The 26,983-nt window shown below is 37.6% G+C and overlaps 2 protein-coding genes and 1 long non-coding RNA gene across 4 annotated transcripts in view; all 3 read left to right on the top strand.

Annotated features, from left to right (window-relative positions):
* The window catches only part of LOC109206336 (serine/threonine-protein kinase ATM), an 87,074-nt gene extending 64,570 nt beyond the window's left edge, over positions 1-22,504 (top strand). The window contains exons 52-79 of one of the 2 annotated variants that reach the window (XM_019369168.1): positions 5,272-5,338; positions 5,422-5,496; positions 5,658-5,738; positions 7,306-7,470; positions 7,544-7,639; positions 8,325-8,476; positions 9,118-9,319; positions 9,439-9,486; positions 9,584-9,667; positions 10,222-10,305; positions 10,665-10,745; positions 10,888-10,977; positions 11,113-11,175; positions 11,386-11,526; positions 11,634-11,690; positions 11,870-11,929; positions 12,310-12,404; positions 12,737-12,845; positions 13,360-13,449; positions 13,958-14,037; positions 14,126-14,204; positions 18,762-18,808; positions 18,876-18,975; positions 19,175-19,306; positions 19,619-19,753; positions 19,836-19,901; positions 21,442-21,588; positions 22,203-22,504. In XM_019369168.1, coding sequence (XP_019224713.1) covers positions 5,272-5,338; positions 5,422-5,496; positions 5,658-5,738; positions 7,306-7,470; positions 7,544-7,639; positions 8,325-8,476; positions 9,118-9,319; positions 9,439-9,486; positions 9,584-9,667; positions 10,222-10,305; positions 10,665-10,745; positions 10,888-10,977; positions 11,113-11,175; positions 11,386-11,526; positions 11,634-11,690; positions 11,870-11,929; positions 12,310-12,404; positions 12,737-12,845; positions 13,360-13,449; positions 13,958-14,037; positions 14,126-14,204; positions 18,762-18,808; positions 18,876-18,975; positions 19,175-19,306; positions 19,619-19,753; positions 19,836-19,901; positions 21,442-21,588; positions 22,203-22,280 — 2,704 coding nt within the window. In that variant the 3' untranslated portion in view covers positions 22,281-22,504. Of the gene's footprint in view, positions 1-5,271; positions 5,339-5,421; positions 5,497-5,657; positions 5,775-7,305; positions 7,471-7,543; positions 7,640-8,324; positions 8,477-9,117; positions 9,320-9,438; positions 9,487-9,583; positions 9,668-10,221; positions 10,306-10,664; positions 10,746-10,887; positions 10,978-11,112; positions 11,176-11,385; positions 11,527-11,633; positions 11,691-11,869; positions 11,930-12,309; positions 12,405-12,736; positions 12,846-13,359; positions 13,450-13,957; positions 14,038-14,125; positions 14,205-18,761; positions 18,809-18,875; positions 18,976-19,174; positions 19,307-19,618; positions 19,754-19,835; positions 19,902-21,441; positions 21,589-22,202 lie in introns of both variants that reach the window. The other variant, XM_019369160.1, reaches the window with a different exon arrangement.
* Positions 23,099-24,538, top strand: LOC109217953. Its single transcript, XM_019382256.1, has 3 exons — positions 23,099-23,899; positions 23,969-24,026; positions 24,399-24,538. Exons 1-3 carry the CDS (start codon positions 23,099-23,101, stop codon positions 24,536-24,538), a joined length of 999 nt encoding a protein of 332 aa, XP_019237801.1.
* LOC109206330 lies at positions 24,915-26,086 on the top strand. Its single transcript, XR_002064841.1, has 2 exons — positions 24,915-25,424; positions 25,579-26,086. It is a non-coding gene; the product is annotated as an uncharacterized LOC109206330 (long non-coding RNA).

Genomic DNA, 26,983 nt, shown 5'->3' with positions numbered 1-26,983 from the left:
TCTCTCTTCAAGTTCACCTGAAAGTGCAGTTATGATGAGTTGCTAAATTTTTATCCCCTCCCTTCTCTCATGTAATGATCCGTATCCCTTTCCAAATCTATATAAAGTGTAGGAACAGGTGATTTGTGCTCTTTTAGCACTCCAGAACATTAAACAACAGTTGGCATATGTCCGCTTCCTTCCTTCCGGTTGACACTGTTTAGATTACCTTACACGCTACCTCCCTCGTGCAAAAAACAAATGGGCCTCCATGTTTCCATAACATATTCATTTTGTCAAATTAAATGTCCTCTGTACAACATTCCTTGAAGTTTACCCGTTCTACATATACCTGCTCTGGGCATTCAGAATCACAGACCCTCCAATACCCTGTGATTCATGACTTCTGTGGTGTTACTTGACTTTTTACCATTCCACTCTGAAATAATGAATATTTTCTAGAGTGTTGATTTTTTCCTAATTCGAAGAAATCTCTGGGGATTTGTACATTGCTGGCAAAATCATATTTGTGAGAAAGCACGGAAGAAAAATCTTATTCATTCTCTAAAGTGTTGTACAATGCCCTATTTATATACAGTGATTACATAATAATAGGTATCTACTTCCCGATGTGGCACACTATAAAATCATATTTGTGAGAAAGCACGGGAGAAAAATCTTATTCATTCTCTATAGTGTTGTACAATGCCCTATTTATATACAGTGATTACATAATAATAGGTATCTACTTCCCGATGTGGGACACTATACATGACCAACTACTTAACACTCCCCCTCAAGCCGGTGCATATAAATCAAATGTACCGAGCTTGTTACAGATTTAACTAATACGGGAACCAGTAAGTGACTTAGTGAAAATATCTGCTAGCTGATTATTCGACTTCACAAACTTTGTAACAATATCTCCGGAGAGTATCTTTTCTCTGATAAAGTGATAGTCGATCTCAATGTGTTTAGTTCTCTCATAGAACACCGGATTTGACGCAATATGAAGAGCATCTTGATCATCACACCAGTTCCATCTTGCTGATTTCTCCGAACTTCAACTCCTTGAGCAACTGCTTGACCCAAACTAGCTCACACGTTGCCATAGCCATGGCTCGATATTCGGCTTGGGCACTAGATCGAGCAACTACATTCTGTTTCTTGCTCTTCCAAGAGACCAAGTTTCCTCCTACTAGAACACAATATCTAGACGTAGAACGTCTATCAGAAGGTGATCTTGCCCAATCAGCATCTGTGTACCCAACAATTTGCTCGTGGCCTCGATCCTTGAATAGTAATCCTTTGCGTGGAGTTGACTTTAAATACCGAAGAATGTGAACAACTACATCCCAGTGACTATCACAGGGATAATCCATAAACTGACTTACAACACTCACCGGAAAAGAAATGTCAGGTCTAGTCACTGTGAGGTAATTCAATTTGCCAACCAACCTCCTATATCTCGTAGGATCTCTAAGAGGCTCCCCCTGTCCAGGCAGAAGCTTAGCATTCAGATCCATATGAGTGTCAACAGGTCTACAGCCCATCATTCTAGTCTCCTCAAGAATGTCTAAGGCATACTTCCGCTGTGAAAAAACAATACCTGAGCTAGACTGAATACCTAGAAAATACTTCAACCTGCCCAGATCCTTAGTCTGGAAGTGCTGAAAGAGATGCTGCTTCAGATCGGTAATAGAGATTAGCAATACCACCCTGATAATTGCCAGTAATAACAATATCATCAATATAAACCACCAGATAAATACACAGATTAGGAGCAGAATGCCGATAAAACATAGAGTGATTAGCTTCACTAGGAGTCATGCCGAACTCCTAAAAAACTGTGCTGAACTTACCAAACCAAGCTCGAGGGATGTTTCAAACCATATAGTGACCTGCACAATCGGCATACAAGACCACTAGACTCTTCCTGAGCAACAAAACCAGATGGTTGCTCCATATAAACTTCTTCCTCAAGATCACCGTGGAGAAAAGCATTCTTAATGTCTAACTGATAAAGAGGCCAATAACGTACAACAACCAGGACAAAAAGAGACGAACAGATGCTACTTTAGCCATGGGAGAGAAAGTGTCACTATAATCAAGCCCAAAATCTGAGTGTATCCTTTTGCAACAAGACGAGCCTTAAGCCAATCAACCTGTCCATTCGGGCCGACTTTAACTGCATAAACCCAACGACAACCAACGGTAGAGTTACCTGAAGAAAGAGGAACAAGCTCCCAAGTGCCACTTGTATGTAAAGCAGACATCTAGTCAATCATAGCCTGTCGCTCTCCTGGATAAGATAGTGCCTCACCTGTAGACTTAGGGATAGAAACAGTGGACAAAGATGATATAAAAGTAGAATGAGGTGATGACAGGCGATGATTACTTAAACCGACATAATGGGGATTAGGATTAAGTGTGGATCGTACACCTTTGCAGAGTGCAATTGGTTGACTAAGAGGAGACAAGTCTGCAATAGGTGCAGAATCTGATGCAGGACGTGAATCACCTGGGCCTGATGCTGGACGTGGACGACGATGATAAGTCAAGAGTGGTGGAGCTGCACAAGGTTGAACTGGACTAGGTGGTGGAACTGGAGCTATAGGTGGTGGAGCTGCAACTGGAGGTGTAGTTGGTGGAGTTGGAGTTGGAGAGGAAGATGAAGGGGAGATAGTGACTAATCTCCAAAAGATGAAACTGGTAGCACCTCAGACATATCTAAGTGATTACCTGGACTTGTGAAGTATGATTAGGTTTCAAAGAAGATAACATCAGCGGACATAAGGTACCGCTGGAGGTTAGGAGAATAGCATCGATACCCCTTTTGCGTTCTCGAGTAACCCAGAAATACGCACTTATGAGCACGAGGAGCTAACTTATCTTTTCCTGGAGTAAGGTTGTGGACAAAACACGTGCTTCCAAAGACACGGGGTGGAAGAGAAAACAAAGGTAAGTGGGGAAACAGGACAGCGAATGGAACTTGATTCTGGATAGCTGAAGATGACATACGATTAGTAAGGTAACAAGATGTAAGAACTGCATCCCCCTGACAACGCAACGGAATATGAGATTGTATAAGTAGGGTTCGAGCAGTTTCAATAAGATGACTATTCTTTCTTTCAGCTACCCCATTTTGTTGAGATGTGTACGGACAAGATGTTTGATGAATAATCCCACGAGAGTTCATAAACTACTGAAACGGGGAAGACATACTCTAGGGCATTATCACTACAAAATGTGTGGGTAGAAACCCCAAATTGATTTTGAATTTCAACGTGGAAGGTCTGGAAAATAGAAAACAACTTAGATCGATTGTTCATCAAAAATATCCTAGTGCACCTGGAATAATCATCAATGAAACTGACAAAGTAGCGGAATCCCAAGGTAGAACTGACCCGACTAAAACCCCAAACATCTGAATGGACTAAAGTAAAAGGTGACGCTGCTCGATTATCAAGACGCCGAGGGAAATGGGAGCGGGCATGCTTACCGAGCTGACATGACTCACACTCTAGAGTGGACAAGTGAGATAAACCAGGTAGCATTTTCTGAAGTTTTGACAAACTGGGATGTCCCAACCGTTTATGTAATAAATCTGGTGAATCGGTAACAGGACAAGTTGTTGAAGGAAGACAAGATGTGAGTCCATGTGATTTTGCAAGGATAAGGTAATAAAGTCCATTTGATTCATGCCTGGTACCAATGATCCGCCTGTACTGTGTTCCTGTATAAAAATAAGGTCATCAAGAAATAATACTGAGCATTTAAGTGATTTGGCTAGGCGACTAACGGCTATGAGATTAAAAGGACTACCGGGAACATAAAGAACTGAAGCTAAAGGTAAGGAAGGAAGTGGACTTGCTTGACCTATTCTAGTAGCTATGGTTTTAGATCCGTTGGCCATTGTGACTGTTGGAAGAGATTGAGAATATGAAATAGTAGTGAAAAGAGATTTGTTACCAGAAATATGATCAGATGCACCTGAATCAATGACCCAGGACTCAGAGGTTGAAGATTGGGAGACACGCTACTATCTGTTTGAACAACGGAAGCTATCCCTGAAGATGTCTGTTTACATGCTTTGTACTGAAGGAACTCAATATAATCCGGTAAAGAAACCATCGGGATTGAATCCAACGGATTGTGAGTTAAAGACTTCTGATACGAATGCGCGCCGAAAAAGTAGAATTTTTCTAAGAATCACTGTTCACGCTGGAAAAAATATAAAAGTGGTCGGAATTTGATTTAAATTGGATGGATATGCTCGGATTTGCTAGGACAAGACACTGTCCTGCAGAAGTTTTCCCAAATTCTGCCGGAAACTGCCTCACGCGCCGGCGCGTGGGCCTCGGAGCTTTGCCGGAAAAATTCTTCCGGTGGTGCATGGGGGCGCATGCGTCCTTTTCTGCGGGAAATTGTTTTACAGGTTGGTCGCCGAGCTCTGATCTACTTCCGGGTGGTGTTGGTTTTTGCACAATACTGTCGGATAGTGGCTTTTTACTTGCGGCAGACCTGTGTTTGCCGGAAACAGACTTCCGATTGACTGATTTCTCTTCCCGGAGTTGCTGGAATTTATGCATAGCGATAAATCTCTCACGATTGCTCTGATACCATGTGAGAAAGCACGGGAGAAAAATCTTATTCATTCTCTAAAGTGTTGTACAATGCCCTATTTATATACAGTGATTACATAATAATAGGTATCTACTTCCCAATGTGGGACACTATACATGACTAACTACTTAACAATACCCGTATGATATTATACTTTGCCAGTTCTCCTTAGAGCATCTGAGCTTTGTTCATACCAATTTTTTCCTGCCTCATAGGTAGTAACTTGTAATTCCATCATAACTCCCATCTCTCGGAAAAAATAAGAAATAAAAGTTGAAAAAAGGGTGATCATTGCCAAGCTTTAAATGGTACATAATACAACAACAACAAACCCAGTATGATATATCTGCCAAGCTTTAAATGGTACATAATACAACAACAACAAACCCAGTATAACCCCACAAGTGGGGTTTGGGGAGGGTAGTGTGTACGCGGACCTTACCCTACCTTGTGAAGGTAGAGAGACTGTTTCCGATAGACCCTCGGCTCAAGGAACAATGACAAGGAATAAATGGTACATTAGTTTGATAATATTATTTCCTTCCGCACGTTACTTGTATGATTTCTGCTGCATTCTCTCACAGTAGTTGATACTTATATTACATGTAAATAGTGCTCTCTACCTGTTGGCCTTGTCCTCACTGAGTTGTGCGTGTTACAATTCAGCTGCTTGAGAGCATTAAAAGAGGGAGGATTTGATGAATTCCAGATAAAATTAAAAGATTCCAAGCAGGTATAGAAGTCCTACGTCATCATTACCTTTTCATAGTTGTGTTTGGACATTTACACCTTGTAGCTGCTTTTCGATCTCTTTAGGAGCTTTTGCTGTCTATCTGTCATGCAAGTGCGGAGAGCACCAAATACATTTATCAAGCTATAGTTAAGCTTCAGGTATCCTGATCTCTCAGCTGGCAATTTGTGTTTTTTCATTTGCATGTATTACGTTGTGCTTAAGGTTCCCTTTCACTAAGCAACTTATCCATGAAAAGAACAATTACATATATTAGTACAGAACTACAGATCCTTTGCAAGTTTTATCCATTCTTATGCAGATACTTTATCACCTCGGGATGACATGGGATTCACGGTGGACTTCATCTTGCACAATGCTGGATTCTTTGAAGATGCCAAAGGTCTCATCTAAACCTGTACTCCCATCAATTACTCAGGTATTATACAGTTTTTTGTTTCTCTATGATAACAAAAACAATAATTACTCCTCAATCCCAAGCAAGTTGGATAGGCGGTGTGAAATCTCACTATCTATGCTACTCTATTTAAGCTCATCTTAGATCCATAGATAATGATAATGATAATGATAATAATAATAATAATAATAATAATAGTAATAACCGTTGCCCCTTACTTGAATAATAATAATGATGATGATAGTAGTAGTAGTAGTAGTATTAAAGTACAAGTTCTTTGTATTCTCTATTGGCATGTAATTCTCAAATAGGACTAAAGGACTCTCTAAAACATAAGACGTGAAGTAAATGTATTAACCTGTCTAAAACATAGTCCAATTAATGGTATCCCCTATATAGATCTTTTTCTTTTATTCTGCTTATTTTCGCTAGGCTTGTATGAATTCCAAGAGATTGAAGGTCGTTTTCTACTTTCCTTTAAACTCCTCAGCTCACCATCGTTTCGCATCTAGAGACCAATGCATCTGGAGGTCAATGCAGGACATGACCAGACCATTACAAGAAACCTCCTATTTTATCCTCGATGTGTGCTACTTGCACCTTCTATTGAACATGATCATTTATAATCTTGTAGGACCGCACATTTATCTTAGCATGTCCTTCTTAGAGACACTCACTTTTTGGATATTTGGGACTTTAGTTGCCCAAGATTTGCTCCCATATAAAGTTGTTGGTTTTATAACTATTCTATAGACCTTTTTTTTTTTGAGAAGGTAACAATTTTTGCATATATATTAAAATCATCAAAGATAAGTACATAATTACAGGGAAGAGTATAGGAATCTCTTAGTCCTTAATCTGTTACAAGGATCCTATGACATCAACAAAAGACTCATGATCTTCCATATACTCTTGTTTACACCAAAAGTAGAAAAGGGCCAAACATTGCATCTTCAAGTTCTGGACAATGTTATCTTTGTCTTCAGAACTGTTCTATTGAACTTACCTTCACTTGTATAGGTGTCCTTGTATCACATAACACTTTCGGTAGCACTTCTCCATTTCAACCATCCTAGTTTGATCTTATGCTTAACATCTTGTTCGTCATACCATTCTCCTGAAACTTCGAGCCTACATGTGTAAATCATTTGCATTTAGGCACCACAATCCCGTCGGATATCACCTCAACTTCATTCTTCTCATACTGACTAAGCTTGCAGTATATTCAGTCTTACTTCTACTTATCCTAAAACTCTTACTTCTAGAGTGCTTCTCCAAAGTCCAAGCTATTGGTTGACAATTGACACCCTTGCTAGTTTTGTCAACTAGCGCAATATTAAAAATATAACATTGTATCATTTTACATATATGGCATGTGATAGTCTTAATTATTCTTTCCCGTATATAATTGAATAGTTCTGATACCTATTTTGCCTCTGATGGCATCAGAATAAGAAGCATTTTGCATGTATATTATTCATGATGCTTATCATGGACCTGGTTAGTAACGTACTGAATACTGTGCCTTTTGACTTGGAATTGGCCAATGCAGTTGTCATGGCTAGACATGGACTGGAAGCGCACTTTGAAGCAAGCACAGTTACATATGAATTTGCTGGAACCATTTGTGGCGTTTAGAAGAGTTTTGCTTCATATTTTAAATTGCCAGGATTATACTGTACAACATCTGCTTGAATCTGCAGCTACTCTCCGCAAGGTGATTCTGGTATAATGGGTACTCCCTGTAGAAATGATCACTATAATTTTTGCTAAATATCTTCTTTGTGTAGGTGGCTAGGTTTTCTCAGGCTGCTTCAGCTTTGCATGAATTCAAGTTTCTCTGTGCAGAAATGGGAGAACATTCCAACCTTTACTGGCTTGGACGGGTATGAACACGGTCTTTAATAAATTAATGTTAGATGCAATGCGACTGCTTGTCCAATTTGATTATTCTTTGTGCTCTAGTATCGAGTAACTTGGAAGGGTATGAACACGGTTTTTTATTCCATGAAGAACATATGCAAGTGGGCAGCTGTGCAATTTAGTTCTCATATGTTCAATTGATGTTTCTCAGGAAACCATAAGCTTAAGACAAAATCCACTTTCTAAGAATTTGAGATTTTAGATAATGTGATACAAATGATTCAACAAAGAATCATAAATGAGACTTTAGAAGATGTTTGACCTGATTACCTGTGCTTGTCAACTAACAGCAAAAAAGAAAACGGGGATTTATAACCCATGCTGAAGTTATATTGGTATAACATTTTAAGAAAAGTGCTAATACATTTGATTATGAGTTTTCTGAAGTTTTACATGTTTCCCCTTGTTTCTGGCTTCTTGATATTTGATGAGTTAACTGACAAAATGGGGTATACTTTCTGTGTAGTCCATGTTATGAAAGGTCTCAAGTAGTTCTTTTTGCTCGGGTTTACTTTGAGATCTTCAGATATTTCTTCCGCTGCAAGTTCTTACTCTTCATTCACTTTAAAAATCGATGCTAAACTCTGCTTACTGGTTCACCACTTTCTATTATACTGGTACTACTATGGTTCTTTTCATGTGCTGCAGCTTGAAGAAGCTAAGCTTCTGCGTGCTCAAGGCCAACATCAGATGGCAATCAATCTTGCAAAGTATATTTCACTAAACCACCAGACGAATGAAAACGCATCTGATGTTTTCCGGTTAATTGGGAAGTGGCTCGCTGAAACACGATCAAGCAAGTCAGTAGTCTTCAAACAATGAATCTAAGTTTCCATATAAGTCTGATGCTTTTCATCTGTTTAATTGTGATATATATTTTGACTTCTCATCTGGCGCTCTCTCTCCCCACTTGTCCTAGTCTCTTCAGCTTCTTGATCTTATGTTTCCCTTTAAGGCCAGTATGTTTCACTTTTTATTATTTCTTTCTCTTCAACAAGCTCTTTGAATGTCCCACCAATTGACTAGTATGTTTAGGGATTGATTTTTTTTGATGAAGAACATTTAGGGATTGATTCCTGCCCAGCCATATCCTATTTCTTCTGATAAATTTATTCTTGCTTTACTGTTACCGATTTCGTCATAGCCTAGTACAGCAGCCCATCCCCAATAGAGACGTCCATATTCAGAATGGCTCCAACGGGGCCAACACAAAACCGAGAAAAAAGAGGAGGGTGTGTGTGGGGGGGGGGGGTGCGAAAAAGGAACTTGACATATGAATCTGTAGTCAAACGAAACAAAGGCTCCTGACGAACCCTGGACCTAATGCAAGCATCATTTGAAAATAGTTAACAGACAATAGATTTAAAGGGTGATACTGCATTTCACCTTCTGTACAAAAAAAATGATTGCCGCTTTCTCACTCTGTATTATGGTTATGCAGCTCAAGAACTATACTAGAGAAATACTTGAAGCATGCAGTCCTTCTAGCTGAGGATTGCATGGCACAAGGAAAGGTTTCCGCCATAAAACGAAGTCAACTGCATTTCCATCTTGCGCACTATGCGGATGCTCTGTTTCGTAGTTATGAAGAACGACTTAATTCCAGTGAATGGCAGGCAGCAATGCGGTTAAGAAAGCACAAGGTATGCTACCCTTATTCCTTTTAATTGAACTGAAATAAACCAAAGAATAATAGGAAGTCATGAAACAATGGTGGCAAATCAATAATCCCATGGTTATTTATGTAAATTTTATTTTTCAGACAAGGGAGCTGGAAGCATTAGTTAAACGATTAAGAAGTTCAACAAAGGTAAGCTTGATGATGGTCATGCTTTCTTTTTGGTGTTATAGAGATAGGATGATTCTGAATTTGCATCTATTTAAATGTGATATTTCTCTAATACTAGGGAGAAAAGACCGACTTATCAGCAAAAATACAAGAGTTGCAGAAGCAGCTGGCAATGGACAAAGAAGAGGCTGAAAAGTTGCAGGTGGCATGATAATTTCTCTCTTTAGCACTGCTTCATGGAAAACCCTTTTATCTTCTTTATTTAAAAAAAAAAAATTAGTTTTAAGGTGGTTTCTACTGTATTCCAGATGGTTTTTCTCATTGGTTCACGTGTAGCATTGCAGCTTTAAATGTATTTAGTCTTAATTTCCCATTGGCAACTGTTAACAATTTTGAATTTGCTAGTAGTGTTAAGGTACATAAGAGCTGTATAAATGATCTTGTAGGTTATACGGCGAGAAATTATTATTAAAATAGTATCTTTTTATTTTCTGTCAAATGAAGTACTTTGAAAAGATTCAAATTAAAGTAGCTTTTATAATTCTCCTTAATTTTTGTTACACTGATAAACCTTTATCCTAGTCTTCACTGTTGTTAAAAGTTATTGAACTGTTCCTTCTCCTCTTTTAAAGTTCAGGAGGAGTAATTATAACACATGCAATTATTTCCTGTGCAAGCTGTTGCACATTACCTGAAGCTGATTATGCGTTTGTTAATTGTCATGATTTACTTCCTTTTCTTATCTTGGCTGTTCAGGAAGACAGGGACAACTTTCTGAGCACAGCGCTTGATGAATATAAACGCTGTTTAGTAATAGGAGATAAATATGATGTCAGGGTGGTATGTATTGCTTGCTGCTTTCTGATTTTTTTTTTTATGGGTTTTTCTGCTGAGACCAAGTCCTGGATCCTTTTTTTTTGGTGGTGGTGGTGTGGGGGGGGGGGGGGGATTTGAAAGTCATTTTGTTCTAAATCAGCTGAAACAATGATTATAGATGAGTCGAATCATTGATATTTTAATTATATAGTTCGTCAAGATTTATTTTAATGGATGAAATGCTTCTGTTTTACTGCTTTTTAATGGGGAAAGTAGAAATGTTTCAAGATTTTTTCAGCAAACCAACACTTTATGCGGTCATTAGAAATTTCATTAAGCTGTCTCTGGCTTTATTTAGATCTTTAGAGCTACCCTTTTTTCAGGTATTTCGACTTATTTCGCTGTGGTTTGGTCTCTCATTTAGACCAATTGTTGTGGATAGCATGCTCGGCACAATAAGTGAGGTATACTTCGATCATTGTTATAAGTTGACATCGGAAGCTTTACAAGGCTGTATCTTCCAAAATAATCTGTTTTGTATTTGCGTATATTATATTAGCTCTAGGCTGTAGATTATTCAGGATACAATTTATCATTTACTTTCAGGTTCAATCTTACAAGTTTATTCCACTAGTTTACCAAATTGCTTCAAGGATGGGAAGCACGAAAGAAAGTCAGGGAGCTCAAAACTTCCAGGTATAACCTGAGACTCTCTGCTTGTGCTTTTTGCTCTTTCACTTTGATTTGCTTTTATCTGTTGGTTGAGTTGATACTTTTTTTCATAAAAAAAGAGGTTTCTAGGTGACTGAATACGAATTTTGTGTTATGCAGTTTGCTTTGGTTTCTCTCATCAAAAGAATGGCCATTGACCATCCATATCATACGATATTTCAGGTAATTAGGGCGCGATTGAAGATTCTTATATGTGAAGTTGAAGGTTCCATATTGTTTCAAACTTTGCTTTCTTCTAAATTTTAGTGGCAGTTCGCATCAGAAAGATATTTAAAATATCTTAACTTGAAGGATGCACTCCTTTCTAGTATTTCATAAATATGTTTATCAACCTACTAGATCAGGATTTTATTTTCCTGGTGGTTGTGTCAGCTTCTAGCTTTGGCAAATGGTGATCGAATCAAAGACAAACAACGTAGCAGAAGTTCTTTTGTGGTTGACATGGATAAAAAAGTCGCTGCAGAAAATCTGCTGAAGGAGTTATCTTCGTATCATGGAGCTGTCATCAGACAGGTACTGACATCAGCATTCTGGTTAGATTTTCGATTATAATTCAGCAAGTTTTCTTTGTGTATTTTATATTTTGTGCACCATAAAGTGGTCATCTCTTTGGTAAACAGATGAAGCAAATGGTTGAGATCTACATTAAACTAGCTGAATTAGAAACAAAAAGGGAGGTAAGCAGATGTCTTCATCTTCTTGTTATATTGATATTTATCTGCTTTATGTTCCATTCTTCTTTTTCATTTCTTTCTTTTTCTCGTTGGATGGGGGTGGCTGTAAGGCTTGTTTTATTGTTAGTGGAACTGCAGCATCTTTTGCTATTTCACAACTAACAACTAGACTTTTTGAGCAGGATACTAACAAAAAGGTTAATCTTCCGAGGGAAATTCGCAGCATCCGAGATCTTGAACTTGTAAGTTCAATAGTTATTTCTTTCAAACTGTAATTCAAGTCTATATTACTGTTCTCGGCGTCCACTGTCTGGGTCTGCACCCTGAGTGACGAGCAGTCTTGGATGATAATTGTCCTAGGCTTTTTCAAGCTGTACTTGTTGCAACTGACTTTTGCATGTAGGCTGGCTTGATGCTTTTATCAGCTAAAAAGTGAGGGATTGGATTATAAGAGCAGATTTTCTCTTACGAGGTTCTTTTTTTTTTGGGTTTTTGTGTGTGTGTGTGTGTTGGGGTGGGGGGTGGGGGGGGGGGTCGTGTTTGCTATAGAATCTTCTGAATTTAGTTCTCTTGTTGGAGTCGATTGATACAGCTAACACCTCTTGGTATAATGTGTCTTCAGGTTCCTGTGGTAACAGCCAATATAGCAATTGACCCGAGTTGTCAATACACTGAAGGCTCCTTTCCGCACTTTAAAGGATTAGCAGATTCTGTCACGTAAGTAACAAAGTATACATGCCACTCTGTAGCAGTTTCTTATGGTTTTCCTGCGACTTAAACTGTTGTGCTTCGGAGTGCAATAAATGGTGTTAGATAGTTATGTATACAAGTAAGTCTAGTCCCACATTGGAATAGGAGTAATATGTACTTTGTAGAGTATAGCTATAAATAGGACTTCTTGTATTATATTGAAAAACTATAATCAATTATATAATTTCTCCCGTGCTTTCTCACAAATGGTTTAAGTGCTCTAGATGTAGTTCAATACAACAGGCTGTTCAAATACAGCTGTCATAGTTCTCCTGTGTTTTAACTATTGTGTTCTACAGTGTGATGAATGGTATAAATGCGCCAAAAGTTGTTGAATGCTTTGGCTCCGATGGCAATAAATACCGACAACTTGCGAAATCTGGCAATGATGACCTGAGACAAGATGCTGTACGTGCTTAAACTCTTTCTTTTACATCCGTTATATTTGGCACACTGAAATTCAGCACAGATACATGACAATTTTTTTACTAGCATGCTGTTATGAGAATCATGGATGATTGAGGGGAGTGTCAGATACCACAGAGTTATTTCTTTTCTTTACATGTCTGTCAAATTTGGAAGCATGGACTAGCATCAATGCTTAAGGCTTATAATCAATTATTTCTGCTGGTTATTGTGGAAGCATTAATTCCGTTGTTATCAGTGATTGCCCGTTCTTCCCTGATTTCTTGGTGTACTTTTACCTTGTTTGATCCCAGCCATCAGTAAGAGCCTTATAGGTGCTGGTAAAATCTATAGTTGGCCTCTTGTTTATTTCATGTCTGTGGATGCCTTCCCTTTCCGCTTGTATTTGTGTTGTACGCATTGAGCTCAAGAAATGGTATGTCATGGATTGCAAATTCCCTGCTATGGGGTTTCTTTTCTGGTGAGTATTGATATACATTTTGAATTTAATACACAGGTGATGGAACAGTTCTTTGGCTTAGTAAATACTTTCTTACAGAACCATCGGGACACTTGGAAAAGAAGGCTGAGAATTCGCACTTACAAGGTAACATCTTAAAATGGTAAAAGCACCTTTAATTCCAAAACAAATTATAATGGAAAGCAAAAATCCTTGGCTTAAGTTCCTCTTTGAAGGGGCGCGTGCCAAATTATTTGATTCTTTTCTGTTGAACTTAAAATCTGTACTCTTTGATTACACTTGTTTTACTTAATGATAATCTTTCAATTATATCTATACTATTCTTCCCTACTGCTTAATATGACTATTAACTATATCACCTCCTGATTTAATGTTATTGAGTAGATTGTTCAAGTCTATCTTGCCTAGGAGTTGTATAAATATTGGTTCAAGATCTTATGATACTTTGTCAATCATATGCTTGTTAATGCATTCCACATGATTCGGCAGGAATGAGTTGTTATATGACCTTGTACAAATTCTCCAGCTCTAACAATCAAATTAGTTCATTAAGCCATGTTTCGTTGCACTAACACTTGAACCCATATATACTTCTTCTGTCCACTCATTTTAGGTGGTTGTGTTTGTGAGACAGGTTGTACCTTTTACTCCAAGTGCGGGTGTTTTGGAATGGGTGAATGGCACTCTTCCACTCGGTGAATATCTTATAGGCAGGTCAGTGGAACTAGCTTCTGCATTGTTCTCTACCTGTATATTTCATGGATTGAGTTGCTTATTGAACCTTTTATTATTGAAATGCCAGCACTAGAGATGCAGGAGCCCATGGACGCTATGGAGCAGGAGACTGGACATTCATGAAATGCCGGCAACACATGACTGTGGTAAGTGCCATAACTTATCTGCTTAGTTTGTTTTCCACTTTGCAAATCTTGCTGTAAATCTCTCAACCATTACATACATTCACTCTATTGCTAGCAATTCAGCTGGTGCCTCAACAGTCTTTTGAGGCTTTGAAGCCTTAATGCCCTGCTAAGTTGAATTACGAAGCAAAATGTTTTGACAAGTTTCTCTTCTCTTGCAACAATAGGCGTGGGTAACGATTTTGGTTACTGAATTCTTTAGTAGACTCCATAAGCTTGTACCAAAAGGTAGGAATGCCAGAGAGGAGAAAAAATGTATGATTGAGAGACAAGAGGAGTAAAAACTTAAATCTACTACCTATTTGGGGCTACCGCTGGGTGCTTCGAGCAGAGATCTTACGGTATGGAATCCGATGATAGAGAGAGTAGAGAAGCAGTTAGCGGTGTGGGAAAAGAGGTACTTGTCGAAAGAAGGGAAGCGGGATGGCAAAAGAGGTACTTGTCGAGAGGAGGAAAGGAAGTATTAATCAAAAGCACATTTTCTAGCATACCAACTTATTTCATGTCACTCTTACAGTCCCCTGGTAAGGTGACCGAGAGGTTTGGAAGACTTCAGCGGAACTTCTTATGGGACATAGCGGAAGGAACAAGTCATCTAGTGAATTAGAGAGTTGTCACATCTCTAAAGGAATGGGGATGAATCTGAGTAGAAGATCTCAAGGTTTTTAACAAAGCTTTGTTAGAGTGGATATGAATATTTGGGATGGAAGAGAACGCATTTTGAAGGGGCGTGGTAGCTGAAAAATATGGTATAATGGAAGGGAGGACCAGAAACATCATAGTTCCATAGTGGCTTGTGGAGAAGTATCGTGAGGGGGTGGGAAGACTTTAGTGGACATATTTCTTTTAGGGTTGGGGATGGAAGTACTGTTGAGGGAGAACGAGTTGAGGGAAGCCTCACCTAACTTGTATAGTGTATCAAGCCAAAGAGGGATGACAATTCAACAAATCTATAGGTCTCATGAAAGGAAATAGTTTATTGGGATTTTAGATTCAGAAGGGATGGTGAATTTCACAATGTGGTTGAGATATTGTATGGATTGAATACGCCAAACTACATATCAGACGCATGGAGATGGCTGGAGTGTAGAGATTGAATATTTCACTCTTAAGTCTTAAATCATATTATAAGAGGTTGCTATGGGGAGGAATACATCTTTCCACATTGCTCTATTTGGACTCCTAGAGTGTCGACAAAGGTGTGTTTCATTGCATGGTTGGCGGCAAGGGGAGTAATTTTAACCGTGGAAAATCAAAGAAAGAGGGAGAATCACTTATCTTGGTTGGTGTTTCATGTGTAAAAGCTCGGGCGAAGACGTAAATCATCATCTATTGCGTTGTCAAGTGGCTAATCGGTTGTGGAGGGTGGTCCTTAATTTGTTTGGAACGCAATGTAAAAGAGGTGTTGCATAGCTGGGTTCACTCGAGGGGAAAGAGAAGTCCTAGGGCATGACGATTTGCCCCATTAGCATTCATGTGGGTTGTTTGGAATGAAAGAAATAAGAGGGCATTTGAAGGGGTGGAACAAGATTTTGGAAAATTATAAAGCAGTTTTTTATTTCTAGTTTCTTTTCGGTGTTCTCATGAGGTCTCTATTTGAATATAAGATTGGGTATCTTTTGTTGAGAACCATATTTTGGTGTAGGTTCTCCTCTTTTAGGTATACGGCTTGTATGCGGGGTTTCCCCCAATTATTAATAAAACTAGTGAAATTAGCCGCGAGTATAAAAAAGAAATTAAATTACAAATTTAAAATTGTAAATTTAATTTAAAGAGAAAAAAAATATAGAAAAAACTTTTTATTGTCGATAAGTAAAATAAATGTGTAGACATTAATACCTATATATTTAGCTTAAAATGTTTCTTTGCACCAAGGAAATGAGAATTGTGCTCCAACATGAAACACAATTACGTAGATGCAAGTAAACATGTCATAAAACAAAGTTACCAAGAAGACGCACAGATAATTATATAAGAGGAGGGACAAAATAAAAATAAGTACTAAACTAAAATAACATCACTTATTCTTGTCGAAAACCACATAAAATTTTCAAGAAGTAGAGATCTTTATCTTGTATTTCATTGGTGCATTGAGAATCCAAAGGATACGTAGTAAAATTGCTGAAAAGGAAACACAATTTCTTTCCCATGGATGCTCACATGAGTCATGAAATTTGCCTACAAATTTAACTGAAAACTTGCAAAATATATAAATATATAAAGAAAGTTGAGGACAATGTCAAATGCTCCAAACGTAACTGATACAAACTTTTGCCTCTTCGGTTATAATGTAACGTATATGCATTAAAAGTCATGTAAGAACAAAGAACTTAATGAAAGAAATTTCTCTTAGAGAAACTAAAAGAGAGTCATCTGTATTTCAACAAATATTTTAAAGGGAAATTAAGAGGAAAATGTAAAAATTTGACAAAAAAGATAAATACAAAAGCTAGCCTTAGAGAGGTGCCACATCACCTTGTCTATCCCCAACTTTGTATATATATATATATATATATATATATATATATATATATATATATATAGGATTATTTACCTTATAAAAAAAGTTTAGTTTTTTACGGACAATTGCCCACAAGTGTTGGTAGGAGATAGAGATCAATCGGTATAGAGAGGCTATTCGATCAATGGCGCAACTCAAATCAAGAGGACGACTTTACATATCTCCTTAAATCCGAGCAGGATAGAAGCATATGTTAACTGTGGCTTTTTTTAACATTAGAGATCTACTTTGAGCACGTACTTGTTACTCCAGTCATGCATGGGGTTAATCAATAGCATACAAGGTGGGGTTCTATGGTGTATGGTATTCCTAGATGATATTTCGTTAATTGATGGAATTGGTGAGAAAATAAACTAAAGTGAAGAACTCTTGATAATAAGGGTTTTAGGACATGTCGAAGTGAGATGGAATATATGCACTGCAGGTTCATCCAACATAAGAAAAATGATGTTGAGGTGAGATTAGACGACTCAAATATTTAGGCTCGATCTTTCAAGAAAATAATGATGGATGAAGACCAAGTTTCATGGAAGTGTCAAGTTTCATGGAAGTGTCGGGATACGTACCAGAGTGAAAGGAAAATTCTTGTAAAACATTGTGAGACCAGAAACACTATATGAGAGTGAATGTTTGTCCTATAAGTATTCACAGCATGAGCGTGACAAAAATGTAGATGTTTAATTGAAATTGTGGTCATATAATATTAGATAAGACTACAAAATGTAACGTGCGACAGAAGGTGCAAGCAGATTCATATATGTGATACCATGATGGCTAAAGGTGTCGAGAAAAAGGATGAGGTTGATAGAAATTCGCGTAGAGAAGTATCTCAAATGATTTACAATTTCTTAGACCTTATGTGGACTTAGCGAAAAATAACACACATTAGGGGTGAAGTATATGTGCACGATATGTGGACTCGGTGTATCCCACACATTAGACCTTATGTGGACTCAGTGTATCCCACTTAAATCTTTTCCGTATCATCCACGATATGTTTGTTTGTAACGGGAGAAACATCATTGAGGTTAAACAGGAACAAATTTGCTTACTTTTTGGGCAAGTGTACCTCAAGCATATGTGCATGCTTGGAGGGGCTTTCGAGGAAATCCCTCAACCTTTTTCATGTTATAGCAGTTTCCTCCCGCAATCTCTTTTGACATGTAGGAATATCTAAATCGGAGATAGTAAATGGACGAGAAACTTTATATGACCTTAGAGCCATGACTTTGAATAGTGTTAAAAATAGACTTTGAGGTTAACTCAACTTCAAAAGTTAGCTAATGAGGTGAGTATTGCGTAACACTATATATGGAGGTAACAGTCTATTCCCTCAACCAATGTGTGACATTCTAAATCTTCGCATTGGGCATGGACATTTGGAGTGTGAACTATAGAATGTAGGGTCCAACATTGCGTAAATCAAGAACAGGGATGGGTCTGGTTTTGATACCATGTGAGAAGCTGGACCTTGGGCTTAAATTAACTCCAAAACCCAGAGCATAAAGGTTAGGATTGCCGAGGATCAGACATCAGGTCATTTCCCCAGGCCTCAACCAATGCGTAAATTCTAACAAACAGTACAAGCAATGAAACTCGTTTGGGAATGCAGAATGCATGACATAAAATGAGATATAAAGATTTACGTGAAGCTGCATACAGTTGGTTTGTAATTCTTAGTTTCAAGTTAGTAATACCAATAGATTTGCTTTTAATTCCATAGGCGTAACTCTGTTCTTTTTCTTTCTTTTATTGTTGGGGGGAGGTATTGGTGCTGGCTTTAGTTATTATGTTCAGTGAAGCTCAAACACCATATCTATAGGTGGCTGTATGAGTTGAACAGTAGAAGGACATGGCATAAACGTGTGTGGCATCTTCTATTATAATTTAAAATTGAAGCTCAAAGTGCATCAATTAGCACATTGAAACTCGAACGCCATATCTAGTTGGGAGTCTTGTATATGACTTATTTCAACAATGTTCACTTTTTTGTGTAGGAAAGTAACAAGCGGAAGGCCTTCCAGGAAGTCTGTGATAACTTCAGGTATTACTCACCTTCCATAAGACCTTGAGCTCAAGTTGTTTGAGCTATCTAATTTTCTTCGCTGCAGGCCTGTCATGCATCACTTTTTCTTGGAGAGATTTTTTCATCCAGCTGACTGGTTTCAAAAGAGGCTTGCTTATACCAGAAGCGTGGCCGCAAGTTCAATGGTACTTCTTCCAGTGATTTAGCAACTTCCCGAAACAGTACCCTCTCTTCCAATATTTCCTAGTAAACCAGAAAAGAAATTGTGTAATCATTAACAGAAATTTGAGAACTGTGTTTGAGCTTAAGTTCTTGCTAGATATTTAATGTCAAGATCTTGATTTATCTAATAGTTTTGAATGTTCATACTTCTCTTACATTCAGGTCGGATATATTGTTGGACTAGGAGATCGGCATTCCATGAATATCCTTGTAGATCAAGCCACTGCAGAAGTTGTTCACATAGATCTTGGGGTTGCATTTGAGCAGGGCCTTATGCTGAAAACTCCCGAAAGGGTTTGTTTATTTCAACCTTGAGTACTTCTGTTCTGTTAGATTAGTTATATCAAAGTTGGTCAATTCATAAAGAAAAGTTAATCAGATGTGTAAATATGTATTAGTGGCCCACATTGGATGGATTTGTTATATACGCTATATAGGGTATCTACAAAAGAACTTACGTTGAAGTCACTTGTCTTCTTGCATTCTTAATATTTTCACTCATACTCTCACATATCCTATGTCACTCTTTTGTTTTTATAAGATCATGTCATGGTTTAAATTTCTTAAGCCTGTATCTCAATGGTCATCCATAATGATCTATTGCAGGTACCATTCAGGCTGAGTAGGGACATTATTGATGGCATGGGCGTAACTGGGGTGGAAGGGGTTTTTAGAAGATGCTGTGAGGAAACCCTGTCTGTTATGCGGACAAACAAAGAAGCACTGCTTACCATTATCGAGGTACCGCATTTCAGATGCATATTCCTACCACATTAGGAGTTTAAACTGTGTCCGTCAGTCATACTTACAGACTTTGCTGCAGGTCTTTATCCATGATCCTTTATACAAGTGGGCTTTATCCCCTCTAAAGGCTTTGCAACGTCAGAAGGTATATCAATAATCTTGGCGTTTATCCTTTTCTGAAGTCCACTTGCAATGTTAGTATCATATTCATTAAGAAAACTGAAAGTCAAAAGTTCATTTAAGATACAAGGTAAAAGTGGTAAAAAACATTACTGAATGAAATGTCATTCTCTGTGATTCTTGAATGTATGGGATTTTATCAATTCAGGAGTCTTGCTTAGAATGGATATCAATAATTTGACATGGTGCAACTTGCAATGGATAAATGTCTAAATGTCAGCTGCCAAGTCAAGAGGATAAAGGGAAAAGAATATATGAGTGAAATATCCCTTATGAACTCATGATTTCTATTAGTCCCTTGAGCTGCATTAAAGTTTATTTTTCCTCACAAGAAGCAAGAAAATAAGAGAAATAGTAATGAACAATTATACAAGTGGGCTGTATCATTTCTCTGATGTGCTTGCACATTCTGAGGATAAATATTGAACATTTGTTCTGCTCATGGTAAGTGTAGTGTCTACTGAATTTACCTTTACTCTTCATATTATTTTCTTTTTATTTTGTGCTGCAAGACCTTACTTTAAAATACTTAGGTCCCATAATGTATGTTTGTAGGAAAAAGAGAAGAGGAGAATTGTGGGACATTTTCAGCTTGAGTGTTCTCAATTTACCGATCTGCGCATTCTAAAATAGGAAAGAATCAAAATTTGTAGCATTGGATCTTCCTAATTGATATATATAATATTTTTAAAGTGCTAATTTATATATTTGCAGATATGCTTAACATAGGTATTAGTTATTACATATGAAAGCACGCTTTTGGCTAACTTGTACGAAAACCCTGATTCTGGTTTTGTTTTGTGACCTAGACTGTCATTCCACTTCCATTAATGCGACATTTATAGGCATATTATCCACAATGCATTATGCACCTGACTGTCTGTCTGAAGGAGCAACCACAAAAGTATTGTTGTGTGGGTTGTCTTGGACATTACAGCTGGTGAGACATGCATATGCATTTTGAACCTGACTTTTGTATATTAAAAAAGTGTCTACATTATCTAAGTAGTGTTTCTGCTTGTGAAGTTCAATGAGATGGGATAAATCCAACTCTCTTCTTTTTTTCTCGAATAAGTAGACAAAATCCAACTTTCTTAATGCCCAAATTTAACATTAGTCCTTGATAGCACTCCTAATTTGAAAATTTTGGTTTCAAACAGACTTGTCAGAAAGTATGTGGTACGCGGAGGCGTAAAACTAATTGAACGGCTGAATATGAGCAAGTCAAGACCCCTCATACTGCTCTGTTCCAAAGTACACTCAGTTTTGTAGGAGCCCATTAGTTTATAGGTGGTGAAACTAGTTTTAGCTAGAAGCAAGTTCTTGTCTTACTATCGTAAAGCACTTGACTTACTACCCAAGTCCCATTAGAATAGCCTGTAGTCATGTTTTTGCAATTCAAACTTAAAATACGTGTATATATGAACTGGTTGATATCTGAAGAAGGTATAATAATGTTCATCTTCGCATTTACAAAGGCTTATTGAACTATTTCTGCTTGTTAGGAAAGTGAAGATGATCTGGAAACCAGTTTGGAAGACTCTCAACGAGATGACTATGAGGGGAACAAGGATGCTGCTAGAGCCTTGATGCGTGTTAAACAAAAGTTAGATGGATATGAAGAAGGTGAAATGAGAAGTGTTCATGGGCAGGTAATCTGTTAACCGGAATAAGGCATCAATTCACACACACTATACACTAATAAATTATTAATCTGATTATTAATTTTAATCCTTGCTAGCCCAGTGATATGTCTAATTGCTCTTTGTTTAATCAAACTTGAGTGCATCATTCTTTACCTTCTACACAAATAATACACACTACTATATGAATGCTCTTTTCAGAAATTGTGCTTTCAGGTTCAGGCAACTCTAATTATCTTTATTTGCTTTCTCTCTTGACTGAAATTGATCAGCAAATTCTTTCCAATAGCTATATGGGTTTAGATTGGTCTCCTTTATTTTTACTATTTTTTGGAAGAGCGGAGGCATTTTTGTAATGAAACTAAACTTATCTTGAGTGCTAGTTAGAAAAGAAAAATTAACAAAGATAGCAGTGTCTTGAAATAATATTGGAACAGTACAAGTCCAGGCAAGTGAGGAGGTAGTTCTATTACTTGAATAGACGACCCTAGAATTGGCTGATAGGGTACTGTGCTTATAAGACGCATACTTTCCTTCTACTCAAACTTGAATTTCCCATTGGTACCTCAATCTATGTTGCATAAAAGAAAGGAAAGAGGTGATAAGTGTCCCCCTTTTTGCAGGTTCAACAACTCATACACGACGCCATTGATCCTGATCGTTTGTGTCATCTGTTTCCTGGATGGGGAGCTTGGCTATGAGAGGTTTCAAACTAGTGGCAGCGCTGATTAAATTTTTTAGGTTCTTCCTTTTCTTTTTCATTTTTTCCTCAGCTTTGATGAGTGTAATCTTGTGCGTGATCTTAGGTTATGGGTGTAATTAGTGTCGCTGTAATGAAATGACCTCATGTAAAGAAGTCCTGTAAATATGTCAGCAACGCCGTCATTTATTCCAACTTAAGCTCATGTTTTGAGTTTCAGCCTCATGTTCGGTTCTCCCCGTGCATCTACAACTAAGCTATCACAATCTCACTTTCAAATAATAAGACAAAAATTGGAATTAGAACTCTTTTTCTCGCGCTTGAAGCCTTGAACTTTAAGCTCAAAACAAATTTATACCCCTCTACAGCGCAATCTTCTTTTTTCTTTTTCTCTCTATTTGTCCTCCCATAGAATTGGCTCTCAACAAGATAGGGAAATGCCTGAAAATATCTTATTTTCTTTTTCTTCTTGTACATATAGAAGAAGAACAACAGGGATCATCTATGTATTTACACATTTATACCTGTCTACAATACCATATAGTATAGAAATTTCTCGAGACAAATAAAAGCCAAAGAATCCTCGTAAAAATACTAACGAACTAGTATTGAACATCAGCAGAGCTGTTATCACGCAAGATGCCACTAATAAGCGATACGGAGTATCTAATTAAATAATTAATAAAGGAATAAATAAATACAGAGTGTCTGTTTCCTCGTTCTCAACAGCTTCTTGGCTTTTACCTCAGCTATTAAGAAACATCTTCGGTGTTCCCTCCTATTACTTCCAAATTCTCCAAAAGTTTGGGAAGAAACAAGATGGATGAAGCAATCAGTAACAACTACAAGGAAAGCCTCCTGCAAGATCAATCCTCTTCAAGAACCAAAAGGAAACTACGTTTGATAATCTGTCTGGTAACTCTCTTCACTCTCATAATTGCTGCTATCATCTCTGCTTCAGTAATACTTAAACAAAAAACAGAGTCCAAATCACTCTCCTTTAACCCAACAAACGCTATTACAGCAGTCTGTGAGCTCATCAGCGAAGATCCGGACTCATGCTTTGACTCTATTGCTTCACTTTACGATGCCCAAATCCCATTATTATCATCTTGGTCCAATGGAGATTCTAGAATTAACCCATCTCGGATCTTTGTTCTTTCGCTTTATGCTTCAAGAATCGAGCTTGAGAATGTCGCTTCCTCAATTGAAAAGATCATTTCAGTCAGCCCCAAGACTGTTGGGGTGTTGAGAAATTGCCAGGGAATGATCAGATTCTCGCTAAAGCAACTCAATGAATCAGTAGTGAGTTTGGGCGTTGACCCAGATGAGAAAATCCTGGCAATTAATAAAGTTGTTTGGGATTTGCAACTGTGGATTGGGGAGGCCCAGGGTCAAGTACAGAGGTGTGTTGATTTATTGGAGGATATTCCTTCGACGGTTGCGGTGAATATTAATGCAGCTCAGCAAAACATGAGGAACAGTAGAGGAATATTGGGAAAAGTGGATGACATTTTCGACCTGTTTTATCCAAGAATAGGAACTGCATTAGGCTCTTTAATTTTGGAATTTGAGTATGGGCTAACTGTTTGGCTCTTTTGCTCTGCGTATTTGCTCTTGGTTTTTCTTTTTTGCCTGGTTTTACGCATATATTGATCTCCATTTAGTTCTATGTTTTTTTACCTTCAGGGGTTGCCAGCTTGTTTACTTCCAATTACAAGAGACGAAGATATAATTTTGCTATCCAGTTGCTCGTATTAAAACGCTTGTTTTCCAATTGTCATTTTTCCGTTGCTGTGACATGTTTAATTAATTCCAAAAAGTGAGATGAAATAATCTTTTTCTTTCTGGTCGTCAAAATAAATAATCGTTGATAATTTTTGGCATGGTCAATTAATAGTTTCCTATATTCACTTACAATATGAATTAAAAAAATAACTCTACAAAGATTTTGTATTATTTTTACAGATCTGTCATATAACTAAAATAACATGAGTAAGAGAATCCCAAATGCTGCTTATGTAACTCTCAGGTTATGGATACGAATACACTTTTATTTGTGGACTGTAATTGGATCACAGCTTTGAGAGCTGAACTTACTCAATTGACTAATGTTCAGCTTTCAGCTGGAGAGCTGAAACAGGTGTTGGAATGTATCTAGAGGAAGCACTGGAAAGAATTTCAAAAGGAGGTGATAGCAGCAGTTTGGAGAACCATGACATACCAGACCTGGCGAGCTCGGAATTACAAAGTGTTTAAGGGTGCTATACTACAATCAGCAGAAGTAGCAACACAGATAAAGAGAGAAATTGTACAAAGAATAGAAGAATTTAGATCGTAAAAAAAGCACATAGGAGTAGAGAGTTTTTACATAGAATACTTAGTACCTAGAATACATGTTGATTTAAAGTTCTTCTGCATATTTGTAATTAGCTACTGTCGGAGGCTTATTGTCAGAGTACCCTTTCTAGAAGGTGGCTATGGAAATAAGTGCTATATAGGTGTATTAATTTGGTTTGTTAATTGTAATATTCACATTGTTTAAAAAAAAAATAGATTACAAAATAAAATTCTCCAATTTGCTGTTTATAAAAGGAACTCAAAATTTCTCTTTTTAGTTATTTATTTATTTATTTATTTAAAGTCAACCATTTGGTTAATAGTCCGCTTAGACTATTCAGAAACTTCTTAGTAGAAGAGTTTACTAGCCCTTGGTTAGTCAAGAATCAACTAATCAATAAAGTATTTCCTACTTGACTTCTTGACATAAAGGAAGAGTGACCAAGTCTCTGGCCGCTCACAATTTAGCACTATCTCTTTCCCCTTAGCACCATATTTTCACTTACCCAGAAAAAAACCTCAAGATTTCAATTCTTACCATGGAATCGTTCTCCCCCAACAAAATCTCAATGACATCAGTTAAAGATAGCCATAATTTGAATGATCAAACGTACTCAAGAAGAAGAAAGCAGCAGCTCAAGTTGTTCATCGCTTTAATCATCTTTTTCATTCTCTTAATCGCTGCCATTATCTCTGTTTTAACGATGATTAAGCGAGATTATGAATCTGAGTCACCTGCCAATAACCCACACAAGGCAATCGAAACCATTTGCTCCCTGACTCCGTACTACCAGGATTGCTTCAGGTACATGTCTAATTTCCTCTACAAAAATAACCAATTATCATCATCATCAAAAATCGATTCATCTAAGATATTCTCCTTATCTCTTCATACTGAAATCAACGAGCTCAAATAATTCACTTCGTTACTCAAATCGAACAATTTCCCTAATGATCAGTCAACCCCAAGTCAATGCGAGGCTTTGTTCAACAGTTCAGTGAGTCAACTGAAACAACGAGAAAAATTTGACAGTAAAGATGAACTTGAGATCTGAAATGATGAGCTGGCTCGAAACTGAGAGGCCCAAAATTGGGAGATGCTTGTATTGGTTGGAGTATGAGATGGAGTTGGATACGAAAAACGCAAGCAATAGCTTAATGATTCTGGCAAATATGAACAAGATTAATGAGATGTTTAACCCATCGATTACTAGTGTCCTGGGTTTTGATTTATTTCAACGCTCGGGGAAAACTATCTTAGCTTTGTTTCTGTCGGATAATGACTTCGTGGGCACCGTATGTGTTTTTGGCTTGCAGTTTACTTTCTTGCTGATTTTGGTATGTCTGCTTTTACGTGTATGGTGATACTACATATGTCATTCAATTTTATGTAGTGTGTAGTACGTGGTTCGTCACTCTTTGAGTTTTCTGGAATTATGAATAAAATAATATGGGTATTTATCTTTATGCTGTTGTTTCATTTGTAAATTCAAGTTATTTAGGGAAGATCACTATTTGACCAAAAAGTTTTAAGTCCTTTTATTCAAACCAATTTAATAAATAGATAAGGGGTGAATCCGAGTTAAAAGTAATGAATTCTAGATCCGAAATTAAGCAACTTAGACGGTATGGGGGCGTGTTCAAGTCAACAAATGCCAAGTTAATGTTCAATGACTAGTAATTAATACGAGGGTGAAAAAATGCAATAAATGTGGTAAATGACATTAAATATAATAAGAAGGAATTTGTCACCCAAATGTTGAATGAGATGGATGATTCCTTCCTCTGACTGCAACGTGTGACAGCAGACAATGGATGTGGACTATGTGTTTTTGGATCTTGTGAGCTAAAGAGGAATATTATGTGATGGAACCAAACAAGAGAGACAAAACAAGCCTTTTGTATATTCTTGATAGTCAACTCTTTATAGGATGTTCTTTCATCAAAGTTCCGAATCCCCTTTTGTTTCCTCTCTCTTCCTATTTATAAGGGATATCCCTAGAAAATCCTAAAAAAGTACAATGTGGGGGAATATTCAACAGAATATTCCTATTCATAATCCTAGGAATATTCTAACAGTTGCAGCCGTTTGCTCTCTACTCGACCTCGGCACTGGTCTCTCCCTTTGAGCGACTCCTCACCACTGAACCGTGCTTGGTTTCGCCCTCGGCCTCAGCTCGTCCGTCTGCATGCGCTAAACTAGACCTAATTTTGACTCATACAGTTATTCCCTTCGCTTATTGAGGTCGTCCTCTTGGGAGTCCTTGATGAGCGGATTTTATGTGCATCTAATCACAAGTTATTCCGCCATGGCGAATGAGCTGAATTGGTCGATGTCGCATTGGTGACGGGTCGGCTCAAAGG

This window comes from Nicotiana attenuata, chromosome 2, assembly GCF_001879085.1.
Source record: "Nicotiana attenuata strain UT chromosome 2, NIATTr2, whole genome shotgun sequence".
In the NCBI taxonomy this organism is placed as follows: domain Eukaryota; kingdom Viridiplantae; phylum Streptophyta; class Magnoliopsida; order Solanales; family Solanaceae; genus Nicotiana; species Nicotiana attenuata.
Note: the sequence above shows the minus strand (reverse complement) of the source record. Positions and strands in the feature narration are given on the sequence as shown.

What these genes read in the sequence shown, in the direction of transcription:
- LOC109217953 (XM_019382256.1), top strand. Translation starts at nt 23,099, where the DNA reads ATGGATGAAGCAATCAGTAACAACTACAAGGAAAGCCTCCTGCAAGAT. An exon ending in GCTCTGCGTATTTGCTCTTG is followed by an intron (nt 23,900 to 23,968) that starts GTTTTTCTTTTT and finishes TTTTACCTTCAG; the next exon opens with GGGTTGCCAGCTTGTTTACT. An exon ending in AGATATAATTTTGCTATCCA is followed by an intron (nt 24,027 to 24,398) that starts GTTGCTCGTATT and finishes ACTAATGTTCAG; the next exon opens with CTTTCAGCTGGAGAGCTGAA.